Genomic DNA, 12,414 nt, shown 5'->3' with positions numbered 1-12,414 from the left:
TTTGCTCTTGTTGCCCAGGCTGGAGTGCAATGGCACGATCTCAGCTCACTGCAACCTCCCAGGTTTAAGTGATTCTCCTGCCTCAGCCTCCAAAGTAGCTGGGATTACAGGCATATGCCACCACGCCCAGCTAATTTTGTATTTTTAGAAGAGATGGGGTTTCTCCATGTTGGTCAGGCTGGTCTCGAACTCCTGACCTCAGGTGATCTGCCCGCTTCAGCGTCCCAAAGTGCTGGGATTACAGGTGTGAGCCACTGCATCTGGCCAAGTCTCATATTTTAATCAAAGCCTTAGGTAGTTCATCTGCCCATAATATGTGTCTTAGAAGGTTGTCACGTAGACATGTGGTGGCGTTTCTATACCAGAAACAAAATAATAAATATTGTCATGTCAGGGCCGGGCACGGTGGCTCATGGCTGTAATCCCAGCTCTTTGGGAGGCTGAGACCAGCAGATCATGAGGTCAGGTGATCAAGACCGTCCTGGCTAAAACGGTGAAACTCCGCTTGTACTAAAAATACTAAAAATTAACCGGGCGTGGTGGCACGCACCTGTAGTCCCAGCTACTCGGGAGGCTGAGGCAGGAGAATCGCTTGAACCTGGGAGGTGGAGGTTTCAGTGAGCTGAGATTGTGCCATTGCAGTCCAGCCTGGGCGACAGAGTGAGACTCCGTGTCAAAAAAATATATATATGTATATATAGTCATGTCAGAAACATGAATTATGAAATACTCTTGTTTGCAGAATTATACTTCCACAAGTCTTCCCGAAAGGAAGAAATTCAGAACTTTTAGTGAGGCAAGACATGGAGCTGAGCATGATCAATAACTATGTCAGTGATTCTTTTGAGGTGTCCACTGTGTGGGCCTTTTTTCTGGCACATCGTTAGCTAATCAGTGCTTCTAACTACTACCCTCTTTCCCTGGCAGTTTGGCTTGCTGTATCCTTTCTCTGCTTTCTGCTCTAAAATCAGTCCATGGGTTTTTGCTCTTGTCAGGTATCCGGGGAGAGAGATTGGCTCCAAGGCTACTCTGCCATTGTGGCCTCTTTTCTATCAGCAGGACACCTTCTAAAGCAGTCTGATTGGAGCCAGGGGCTGGTGCTTCTGGGCAGGAGATGTCATTTGAGTTCTTTGTGCCACCCCCATAGCAGGTGCCTCTCCTACATTTTTTCCCCCAATGTTTTATTATGTATACTTAAAAAAAAAAAAAAAACTACTCTAGATTCTTCAGGGAGCTGCTTGGGAGGCCAGCTTTGAGACGGGCATGTGTTGCCCTGGATGCTAGAGAACTGCCTTCCTGCCTCACTTGTTTCATTTTTCTTTCTGCTCTCACAGAAACATTGAATGAGGAGGATAAAGCAAAGATTGCTAAAAGCAAGAAGAAGATGAGGCAGAAGGTTCAACGAGGAGAGTGTCAGACTACTATCCAAGGGCAGGTGAGGGACATCAGAGAGATGAAACAGTAGGTTAATTTTTCCTACAACCTACTTCATCTTTTATTTTCATTTCCCACATCCGTCACTCCCTGTGTAGCAGCATATCTTCATTACCCTGAAATTTCTTGGCGCTTGATTTAGAGAATTGGGCTTGTTCAAAAATAACGTGGGCATCTCTAGGGTGAGAGAATTAATCCATTGCCAACCCCTCATTCCATCTCTCACCTCTCCTCCCCAGCACCCTTGTCTGTTTTTGAATCCTAGCCCAAGCAGAGATGCTTTCAGAGTTTGAGGAGAAATGACTTCCCTTATGGTTTACAGGCCAGAAATAAGCGGAAACAAGAGACCAAGAGCTTAAAGCAGAAGGAAGCTAAGAAGAAATCCAAGGTAGGTGCATGTACAAACTTGCCAAGTATAATTTCGAAGCCACTAAACTGATTTTGCAAGACATGTACGTCAGTCTTGTTTTATAATGAGATTTCTGGGCTGTGAGGTTGGGAGGACTGGGACCAGGGAAGGATAGTAACTGATATCTTTATGGCACTCTTGGTTCCTCTCTTCCTTGGGTAGGCTGAGAAAGAAAAGGGAAAGACAAAGCAGGAAAAACTGAAGGAAAAAGTCAAGAGGGAAAAGAAGGAAAAGGTAAAAATGAAGGAAAAGGAGGAGGTGACCAAAGCCAAGCCAGCCTGTAAAGCAGATAAGACCCTGGTCACACAGAGGCGCTTGGAGGAACGGCAGAGGCAACAGATGATCTTGGAGGAAATGAAGAAGCCGACAGAGGATATGTGTCTGACTGACCACCAGGTAGTGAGGAGAGAGTAACAGTTCCTGGGTCAGTTGGGAAGACTTTCCTTTAAAAAAAAAAAAAACGGACTTCTGCAATGGGAGAGACATTTCCATTAAAGATTAAAGGAAGGCCGGGTGCCATGGCTCACACCTGTAATCCCAGCACTTTAGGAGGCCGAGGCAGGCAGATTGCTTGAGCCCAGCAGTTCAAGACCAGCCTGGGCAACATGGCGAGACCTCATCTCTACAAAAAATACGAAAATTAGCTGGATGTGGTGGCATGTACCTGTAGTCCCAGCTGTTTGGGAGACTAAGGTGGGAGAATCGCTTGGGCTTAGGAGGTCGAGGCTGCAGTAAGCAGAGATCATGCCACTGCACTCCAGCTTGGGTGACAGAGTGAGACCCTATCTCAAAAAAAAAATAAAATAAAATTACATAAAGATTAAAGGGAGAACCTCTTGTAGACATCCAAATTGTCACCTTCTGTTATGTTTAACAGAACTCCCTACTCACTTTTCTCTCTCTAGCCCCTGCCTGACTTCTCACGAGTCCCTGGTCTGACATTGCCCAGTGGAGCCTTCTCAGACTGCTTGACCATTGTGGAGTTCCTGCATAGCTTTGGCAAGGTGCTGGGCTTTGATCCTGCCAAAGATGTGCCTAGCCTGGGGGTCCTGCAGGAGGGACTCCTGTGTCAAGGTGACAGCTTGGGTGAGGTGCAAGACCTGCTGGTGAGGCTGCTGAAGGCTGCACTCCATGATCCTGGCTTGCCCTCCTACTGTCAGGTGAGTGCAAGTCCCTCCCAAAGTAACCAGGACAAGTAAAGGAGATGTAACTACTTAGTGTTTCTCTTTTCCTTATATTTTTCCATTTCTTTTTCTTCCTGACTCTTCTCTCCTTATTTTATTTTTCTTTATTTTGTTCCTTTTCTCTTGTGGTCTTCTTTCGTATTCTGTCTTAACCCCCATAGTTCTCTTCTGATGTATTTTCCTCTTGCACATTCACCCAACTTGGTTGTTCGTCTTTCCCTACTCACCCCCATTATGCTCTCCTCCACACAGTCCCTAAAGATCTTGGGGGAGAAGGTGTCTGAGATCCCACTGACAAGAGACAATGTGTCGGAGATCCTGCGCTGCTTCCTTATGGCATACGGAGTAGAGCCAGCCCTCTGTGACCGCCTGCGCACCCAGCCTTTTCAGGCCCAGCCACCCCAGCAGAAGGCTGCTGTCCTGGCCTTCCTTGTGCATGAGCTCAATGGCTCCACCCTCATCATCAAGTGAGAGGCTGGGAGTGGGGATGGTCATTGTATCCCTTACATCAGAATGGGGTGGAGGACTTCTAGCCTTCCAGAAGTCTTCAGAAATGTGTTCACTGCCATGTTCTGAAGATGCTGGAATGACTTGGGACTGAATTGCAGTGCCCTCCCTGGGAGAGCCTAAGCCTTCCTCTGCCATTCATCCAATCTGGGTTCTAGGCTGGAACTCCTTTTTCAGCTGCAGCCCCTTTACCTTTGAGCCTCCTTTCCCTTTTTTTGTGCTGCCACTTCATCCTATTCCCTATTCCCCTGCAGTGAGATTGACAAGACTCTGGAGAGTATGTCCAGCTACAGGAAAAACAAGTGGATTGTTGAAGGCCGGCTCCGGAGGTAGGGACCAGACAGAGGGTAGAGCCCCAGAGAGGAGAGAAGTGGGGCGGGTGAAGCATAGCCAGGGTTTTGGCCTGAAATGCGATGCTTTAGCCCCTTCCCTGGGTTTGGGACCTTACCAGGGCCCAGGATGGTTTAGAGTCAAGGTATTTCTTTTGTGGCACTACCATGTTCCTCACCAGTTTCCCTTAAATTTTTTTTTTTTTTTTTTTTTTTTGAGATGGAGTCTTCCTCTGTCACCTAGGCTGGAATGCAATAGTGCAATCTTGGCTCACTGCAACCTCCGCCTCCCAGGTTCAAGCGATTCTCCTGCCTCAGCCTCCCAAGTAGCTGGGATTACATGCCCATGCCACCACACCTGGCTGATTTTTGTATTTTTAGTAGAGACAGGGTTTCACCATGTTGGCCAGGTTTGGTCAGTCTCAAACTCCTGACCTCAGGTGATCCGCCTGCCTTGGCCTCCCAAAGTGCTGGAATTACAGGTGTGAGCCACCACGCTTGGCCTTCCCTTAATCTTTCTCCATCTATTTCAAGGCTGAAAACTGTTCTGGCCAAGCGAACTGGGCGGTCTGAAGTAGAGATGGAAGGGCCAGAGGAATGCCTGGGACGGAGGCGCAGTTCTCGGATCATGGAGGAGACCAGTGGCATGGAAGAAGAGGAAGAAGAGGAGTCTATAGCAGCTGTCCATGGCCGCAGGAATCGAAGAGATGGAGAGGTACTGGCCCAAGATCAAGGAAAGTGGGAGTTAGAAAATAGATTCCTCTTTCTTGAATCTGATAACCTCCTTTTTGTTAATGCCCACGTGTTTCTCCCCAGGTTGATGCCACAGCATCTAGCATCCCAGAGCTAGAGCGCCAGATAGAAAAACTCAGTAAGGTATTGTGCTTCTAACCTCCCAAGAGTTGGAGATATGGGCTGGGCAAGAATTGATCAGCTTATTTTTTAAACTGAATTTTAATTTTTATTCTTTTGAGTTGGGGTTTCTGTTACCCAGGCTGGAGTGCAGTGGCACGATCATGGCTCACTGCAGCCTCAACCTCCTGGGCTTAGGTGATCCTCCGAAGTAGCTGGGACTACAGGCAGGGGCCATCATGCCTGGCTAATTTTTGTGTTTTTATAGAGACAGTTTCCATATGTTACCTAGGCTGGTCTGAACTCCTGGGCTCTAGCAATCCACCTGCCTTGGCCTCCCAAAGTGCTGGGATCACAGGCGTGAGCCACCGCTCCCAACCTTAATCACCTTCTGAATTAGGCCCAGATGGCATCACTTTTATAGAGGGGCTGAGAGCCATTGCCTTTCTCTGATATACTGGATGAATTCACCACTGTCACTCTGGAAATGTGTTTATTCATCTTCATTTTCATTGTCTACCCAGCGTCAGCTTTTCTTTCGCAAAAAGCTGCTTCAATCATCCCAGATGCTTCGGGCGGTCTCCCTGGGTCAGGACCGCTACAGACGTCGCTACTGGGTATTGCCGTATTTGGCTGGTATCTTTGTAGAAGGAACAGAGGGGAACTTAGGTAGGTGTGTCTGTGGGAGTGTGGATTCTGAGTCCTATCAAACAAGAATGAAATAATTCCTTTTCCTTAGTAGTCTTGGGCTTCTTTCATTTTCTGATAATATAGTGTAATGGTTAAGAGCACAGATTTTAGAGTAAAGCTGTCTACCCACCTCCTCTGCCATTTCCAGCTGTATGATTCTGTTTCTTCATTTGTGAAGTTGAGATAATAATAGTATATGTACTTCATAAGGCTACTGAGAGAATTAAAATGAGTTAAGTCTCTTAGAATAATACTTAACCTATAGTTGGTTCATAATAAATGTTAGCTTATGATTGTGCTGCTGCTGCTGATTACTTGGGAGAATAGTGTTTCTTCCCCAGATACTGTGTTCATTGGCATATAAGCTCTTCCCAGTGGAATCTCAAAAAAGGGGGACTAAGTCCAAGAGAAAAAGAAAGTATAGGTCCTAAGTTTATACACCCTCTTACCTTTCCCTTGTATGTCAGCATATGGCTTAACTCTTTACTTCTCTTTACAGTTCCTGAGGATGTGATAAAGAAGGAAACTGACTCCTTAAAAGTGGCAGCCCATGTGTCACTCAACCCTGCCCTCTTCTCTATGAAGATGGAGTTAGCTGGCTCCAACCCCACTGCCAGTTCTCCAGCCCGGGCCCGAGGCCGACCTCGAAAAACTAAGCCTGGGTCTATGCAACCTAGGCATCTTAAGTCCCCTGTCAGGGGTCAGGATTCAGAACAGCCCCAGGCCCAGCTTCAGCCTGAGGCTCAGCTTCATGCTCCTGCCCAGCCCCAGCCTCAGCTTCAGCTTCAGCTTCAGTCCCATCCTCAGTCCCATAAGGGGTTCCTGGAGCAAGAAGGCTCCCCTTTGTCACTGGGTCAGAGCCAGCATGACCTCAGCCAGTCAGCCTTCCTGTCTTGGCTGAGCCAGACTCAGAGCCATAGCTCCCTGTTGAGCAGCTCAGTCCTCACGCCTGATAGCAGTCCGGGAAAACTAGACCCAGCTCCATCACAGCCCCCGGAGGAGCCAGAGCCTGATGAGGCAGAATCCAGCCCTGATCCTCAAGCACTCTGGTTTAACATCTCAGCCCAGATGCCCTGCAATGCTGCCCCTACACCGCCCCCTGCAGTTTCTGAGGACCAACCCACTCCCTCCCCTCAGCAGCTTGCCTCCTCCAAGCCAGTAAGTAGCCAGAATTAGTAGTATGCACTTGATTTCATCTTGCCACAGGCACCATTGCCTGGGTGTGGAGCTGCTGCCTGAAGTTGAGGGAACCTATAAACATGAAAACATCCTCATTTCCTTATGTCTCATTTTATTCACAGATGAATAGACCCAGTGCTGCCAACCCTTGTTCTCCAGTGCAGTTCTCTTCCACGCCCTTGGCTGGGTTGGCCCCTAAGAGGCGAGCAGGAGACCCTGGAGAAATGCCACAGAGTCCCACAGGGCTGGGACAGCCCAAACGGAGAGGGAGACCTCCCAGTAAGTTCTTCAAACAGATGGAACAGCGTTACCTAACCCAGCTGACAGCCCAGCCTGTCCCACCTGGTGAGTGATCTTGGAGTGAGGGCATCCGGTGTGGGCAGTGCTTCACAGCTGGCACCCCACATATATCTCATCTGCTCACAGAGATGTGCTCAGGCTGGTGGTGGATACGAGATCCTGAGACGTTGGATGCCATGCTCAAGGCCCTACATCCCCGAGGTATCCGGGAGAAGGCACTTCACAAACACCTTAACAAGCACAGGGACTTCTTGCAGGAAGTCTGCCTGCGGCCCTCAGCTGGTAAATACATTCCTACACCCAGCTTGAGCTGAAGAGCCCAGGGTAAGCATTGAGCTGCTGCTAGGGACAACAGCCTGATGGGCCTCTCCCTCTGCCACCTCTCTTCTCAGACCCCATCTTTGAGCCCAGGCAACTACCTGCCTTTCAAGAAGGGATTATGAGCTGGTCCCCCAAAGAGAAGACATACGAGACAGACCTAGCAGTGCTTCAATGGGTAGAGGAGCTGGAGCAGCGGGTTATCATGTCTGATCTGCAGATTCGGGTATGCTGGGATTGGCACTGTGTAGGAAGTTTGGGGAAAAGCATTAGTCCCTTATGCCCTGTTAGAAAAAACCCTGGGTCCCTACTTCACAGGTGACCTACCTTAAGTGGGTCTTGTTTTGTTTTGTTTTGTTTTCTATGCCAAATTTTCCTCCTTTTACAGTGAGTTTTATTCCTCTCTCTTAACTGAAGGGCTGGACATGTCCTAGCCCAGACTCTACCCGTGAAGACTTGGCCTACTGTGAGCACCTCTCCGACTCCCAGGAGGATATCACCTGGCGAGGTCGGGGCAGGGAAGGACTGGCACCTCAGCGTAAAACTACCAACCCTTTGGACCTGGCTGTGATGCGGCTGGCTGCCCTGGAACAGAATGTAGAACGGCGGTACCTGCGGGAGCCCCTCTGGCCAACTCATGAGGTTGTGCTGGAGAAGGCCCTGCTTAGCACGCCTAATGGTGCCCCTGAGGGCACCACTACAGAGATGTGAGTGACTCCCACCCTCCATTCTTGGTCTTGGAGAGAAAGGGATAAGTTCCCTCTTTAGTGGATCCTGCTTCTCATCCAAAGATCACCACTTTCTCCCTCCAGATCATATGAGATCACCCCTCGCATTCGTGTCTGGCGCCAGACCCTCGAGCGGTGCCGGAGCGCAGCCCAGGTGTGCTTGTGCCTGGGCCAGCTGGAGAGGTCCATTGCCTGGGAGAAGTCTGTTAACAAAGTGGTAAGAGGCTGAGAGAGCCTGTAAAGGCTGAGGGGCCAGCCAGCAGGGGCGGGTGGGGTCACTGGCAGGTAGAGGCTGGAGAGCTCATTCTGCCTCCTCACAACCTTGGTCCAGACATGTCTAGTCTGCCGGAAGGGTGACAATGATGAGTTTCTTCTGCTTTGTGATGGGTGTGACCGTGGCTGCCACATTTACTGCCATCGTCCCAAGATGGAGGCTGTCCCAGAAGGAGATTGGTTCTGTACTGTCTGTTTGGCTCAGGTAAGGTTTCTGCTCTTTCTTTCCCACACTCAAACAGAAATCAGAGATTATTCTCAATCTTTCCTCTCCTTGGAAAGAGTCCCAGACTGGGTATTAGGGGACCTGGGTTCTAAGTCCTTTTTTGGGCAAGTCACTTAAATTCTATAGCTTTAATTGCTTTCTCTATAAAATGAGAATAACTATACCTTCCCTTTTACCTACTTCATTGGGTTATGTGAATAAACCAATGCCGGCTTATGCATGATAGTATTTTGAAGCCTTAAATCATATTTAGGCAGAGATTGTAGTAGGGCAAGCAGTGCATCTCCAACTGTTGCTAATCTCACCTGTTTCCTATACTAAGCAGGTGGAGGGAGAATTCACTCAGAAGCCTGGTTTCCCAAAGCGTGGCCAGAAGCGGAAAAGTGGTTATTCGCTGAACTTCTCAGAGGGTGATGGCCGCCGACGCCGGGTACTGTTGAGGGGCCGAGAAAGCCCAGCAGCAGGGCCTCGGTACTCGGAAGAAGGGCTGTCCCCCTCCAAGCGGCGGCGACTCTCAATGCGGAACCACCACAGTGATCTCACATTTTGCGAGTGAGTTGAGTGAATCCTTTGGGGACAGTTGGCTCTACCTCTGCCAGAGGAAAGGGCTGGGAGGGGTCGGTATATTTGCTTCCTGAGATGGAGCCATCATTGTCCCTGTAATGATAGGATTATCCTGATGGAGATGGAGTCCCATGATGCAGCCTGGCCTTTCCTAGAGCCTGTGAACCCACGTTTGGTGAGTGGGTACCGGCGCATCATCAAAAATCCTATGGATTTTTCCACCATGCGGGAGCGGCTGCTCAGGGGAGGGTAAGTAGATGTGGGTGAACCCCCCTGGTCTTTGCTACTGCTGCAACTCCTATCCAGCTCACAGCTTTGCCCCTGCCCTGTCCAGGTACACCAGCTCAGAGGAGTTTGCGGCTGATGCCCTCCTGGTATTTGACAACTGCCAGACTTTCAACGAGGATGACTCGGAAGTAGGCAAGGCTGGGCACATCATGCGTCGCTTCTTCGAGAGCCGCTGGGAGGAGTTTTATCAGGGAAAACAGGCCAATCTGTGAGGCAAGGGAGGTGGGGAGTCACCTTGTGGCATCTCCCCCCACCTTCCAAACAAAAACCTGCCATTTTCACCTGCTGATGCTGCCCTGGGTCCAGACTCAAGTCAGATACAACCCTGATTTTTGACCCTGCCCTTGGCAGCGCCCCACATCCTCTTATTCCTATATCCCTTTCTCCCTTTCCTCCTCTTGCTCCTCAAGTAAGAGGTGCAGAGATGAGGTCCTTCTGGACTAAAAGCCAAAAAAAGAAAGAAAAAAAATAATTTTTCTTTTCTGTTTTATTTGCTAATTAAAAATGGGGAGGGGGAAAGAAGTCCCTACTTCCTCCTCCCTGCTTCCTCTCCTCCCCTGTACGTGCCCCAGCATTCTGGGGTTATTTAACAATAGCAATAGTTCTAGTGAATGTGTGAAACCAAGAAACACTCTGTACTGTGTGCGGACCCGCAGTGACGGCCAGTAAAGTGGACTTAACTCCCAAGTGTGTCGCGCCGGACACCGGGCCCTGGACATGCTGCTTCCATGTTCAGTCCCTTCCCTGCTTCTCGCTGTCTTGTTTTTCTTTTCCCACCTCCCACCCCCCAGTTTTCAGATTTTCTCTCATCCAGTAATGTAAAACTATTGTGTACGGGTTCCTCCCTCCTTTTCTCTTCTCCCAAATCTTTTCCCTTCAAAGGAAAAAAAAACGTTCAGAGGTCCCCGTCTTCTGTCCCCATCTTCCTGCCGATAGCTATCCCCTGTATGATGTTGGATGCTCCTCACATGCTGAGTTTCCAGCCTTTTCTGAAACTCAGTAGCTGGGGAGAGGGCAGGGAGGCTTCCTGGGCCTTCCAGCCTCCTTCCCCACCTCCTTCCCAAACCCTCTTGGGAACTCCTCAGGGACAACTACTGCTGAGTTTGGGTGCACCCCAAGATGGAGGCCAGGTAGCAATGGGGCCGGCCTCAGAGAGAGCGCGCTGTGTGTGAGTGTGTGTGTGTGAGAGAAGATGCTGTGCTTGTGACCCTGTATTGTTTGATAGGATCCATTCAGTTTCCCCAAGTATCTGTTTTCATTCCCATTTTTCCCATTGTTTAAAACCATCACTTTTTTGTCTTTGGGAAACCACAGGAACAATTTCTCTGGAGACAAGGCTGTGTCTCTCTCCTGGTCATTTTTGTTCCAGCCTCTTCAGACTGTGCAATCTTTCAGCAGGAACTCCCTCTCCTCTTGGTAGCTTTGAATCTTAAGCTTCTACTGGAGAGTGGTAGAACTGGATCATTTCCTAATCCTATTTAGTTGTGCTTTTCTTCATTTACTTCATACCCCAGGACCCCTTCCCCAGCAGCAGAGACCCTGGAGCACAGGAGAGTAGGGAGGAGGGGTTCTGGGTCCATCACTGCCCTACATGTGACTATGTCCAAGTTAAGCCCCCAACATGAGAGGAAAGCTGCTGACTCCCAGCTATAGCCATGGGCGCTTGGCCCCCTGCTTTTCCTGCTCAGCAGAGCCCCTCCCTTCAGAGATTACGGGTACTTGCACTGGGGAGGTGGCTGCTGGCTGGCCCAAGCAGAGAGCTGAGGCATCCAAGAAATGTTCCGTTGGGGGTGGGGGTGCCAGGTGAGGTGGAGCATTCCTTGTATTCTGGCAGCACTGAAGAGCCACTGAAGGGGGTAGGGGCAGTGTAGGTCCTGGGGCAGCCCCTTTATTCCTTTATGCCCCTTCTCCCCCATAGCCTATTTCTAAAGTCGCCTTTTCTGTCAGATAAACCTCAAAACTTTTAATTTTATTTGAGTTTTTTTTTTTTTTTTGCTTTTAAGAGGTGGATTGAAGAATATTTGAATTGACTTTATATTATGCATAAATATTTATATTTTATCTAAATAACTGCGCTGTAACAAACTTTGTGTTAGACAGTTGAAACTGTTAGAGTTGGGGGCTCTGCTTTTTCCCCCTAGCAATTTTCCCCTGGTATAAGATGTGCTAGATTAATTTCATTGTTGGAGGTGAGGTAGATGGGGGAGTGAAATCTCCATGGTTCCTGCTTTGTGTTCCTCTCCCAGCTCCATCTCTTTCCCTAGGGACCAGGCACTCATATGGCGGGGTGGGGTCCTAGCCTCAGTTTGAAGAAGTGGGGGCTGGAGCGGGGTTGGGGGTGGTAGGGATAGGCATGATCAAAGGGGCCATTTCTTGCTTTTCTTTCCTCATCTTCACTGCCCCCTTGAGCTAGGTGGATTTTCTCTTCATGACAAGAGTATTTGGTAGGGAAAGCAGGTTTAAAATAAAAAGACAACCCACCCCCTGCCCTTTTGCTTCCCTCCCATCAGTCTGGTTGACAGGAAGAAACCACACCATCAACACCAACAAGTTTCTGTGTTCCTTTTACAGCAAAAGGGACTTTTTATATAACCAAATGTGGTGTTTTAGTGACTTTTTGATAATGTACAGTTTTTTGTGAATTTAAATTTATTTCTTTCTATATTTTTAGGACCAATCTCATTTTTAATAAGGTTAAAAAGAAAAAAAAAGTCTAGCGAAAAAACTCCTGTTTTTGCCATGTGATGTTCCACAAGTGCAGCTGTAGAAAAGTGCTTGTCAGTTGAATAAAAAAACCACATTTGATAGAGATTCAAAAGACTCTGTGTATTCATCTTCCCTTCTACACACCTGAGGGGGAGACGGCGTTGGGATGGGTGTGACTGGCTTAAGAGACCACAGGCAGGGGAACAACATGTTCGCCTTTTCTGTGCAAACAGTACTAAAAGCCGGACTCCTGTTCCACACCCTCCATGTGGATGGAAAGGGTCATTAGTGCTCCTGCCTAAATGTCTGGCTGAGTTGCTGGAGCAAAGTGGGATTCAGTGCATCCAGGTCCTGCCTTGTGAGATGCGGCCCCAGCTTCCTAAGCTGCCACCTCTGTGTTCCTGTCATAGCAAATATGGGACCATCA

At 48.8% G+C, this 12,414-nt stretch overlaps 2 protein-coding genes across 27 annotated transcripts in view; one reads left to right on the top strand and one right to left on the bottom strand.

Annotated features, from left to right (window-relative positions):
* Positions 1–12,099, top strand: part of BAZ2A (bromodomain adjacent to zinc finger domain 2A) — a 40,614-nt gene extending 28,515 nt beyond the window's left edge. For 11 of the 20 annotated variants that reach the window (XM_063647018.1, XM_063647013.1, XM_063647021.1 and 8 more), the window contains 19 exons: positions 1,335–1,435; positions 1,757–1,822; positions 2,006–2,239; positions 2,749–3,003; positions 3,280–3,494; positions 3,789–3,863; positions 4,398–4,578; positions 4,680–4,739; positions 5,240–5,384; positions 5,905–6,563; positions 6,707–6,929; positions 7,011–7,166; positions 7,277–7,428; positions 7,620–7,909; positions 7,994–8,147; positions 8,262–8,408; positions 8,752–8,981; positions 9,099–9,242; positions 9,328–12,099. In XM_063647018.1, coding sequence (XP_063503088.1) covers positions 1,335–1,435; positions 1,757–1,822; positions 2,006–2,239; positions 2,749–3,003; positions 3,280–3,494; positions 3,789–3,863; positions 4,398–4,578; positions 4,680–4,739; positions 5,240–5,384; positions 5,905–6,563; positions 6,707–6,929; positions 7,011–7,166; positions 7,277–7,428; positions 7,620–7,909; positions 7,994–8,147; positions 8,262–8,408; positions 8,752–8,981; positions 9,099–9,242; positions 9,328–9,493 — 3,653 coding nt within the window. In that variant the 3' untranslated portion in view covers positions 9,494–12,099. The remainder of the gene's footprint in view (positions 1–1,334; positions 1,436–1,756; positions 1,823–2,005; positions 2,240–2,748; positions 3,004–3,279; positions 3,495–3,788; positions 3,864–4,397; positions 4,579–4,679; positions 4,740–5,239; positions 5,385–5,904; positions 6,564–6,706; positions 6,930–7,010; positions 7,167–7,276; positions 7,429–7,619; positions 7,910–7,993; positions 8,148–8,261; positions 8,409–8,751; positions 8,982–9,098; positions 9,243–9,327) is intronic. The other 9 variants (XM_054443652.2, XM_054443653.2, XM_054443651.2 and 6 more) reach the window with 3 other exon arrangements.
* The window catches only part of RBMS2 (RNA binding motif single stranded interacting protein 2), a 94,853-nt gene that overhangs the window by 7,542 nt on the left and 74,897 nt on the right, over positions 1–12,414 (bottom strand). The window contains exon 13 of one of the 7 annotated variants that reach the window (XM_063647034.1): positions 8,735–9,086. The exons of 3 other annotated variants lie outside the window; for them this stretch is intronic. In XM_063647034.1, the coding sequence (XP_063503104.1) occupies positions 9,078–9,086 (9 nt within the window). In that variant the 3' untranslated portion in view covers positions 8,735–9,077. Of the gene's footprint in view, positions 1–8,734; positions 9,087–12,414 lie in introns of those variants that run through there. 3 more of the 7 variants (XM_063647029.1, XM_063647026.1, XM_063647032.1) reach the window with 3 other exon arrangements.

Source organism: Pongo pygmaeus, chromosome 10 (genome assembly GCF_028885625.2).
Source record: "Pongo pygmaeus isolate AG05252 chromosome 10, NHGRI_mPonPyg2-v2.0_pri, whole genome shotgun sequence".
Classification (NCBI taxonomy): domain Eukaryota; kingdom Metazoa; phylum Chordata; class Mammalia; order Primates; family Hominidae; genus Pongo; species Pongo pygmaeus.
The sequence above is the reverse complement of the archived record's forward strand: the minus strand, read 5'-3'. Positions and strand labels throughout refer to the sequence as shown.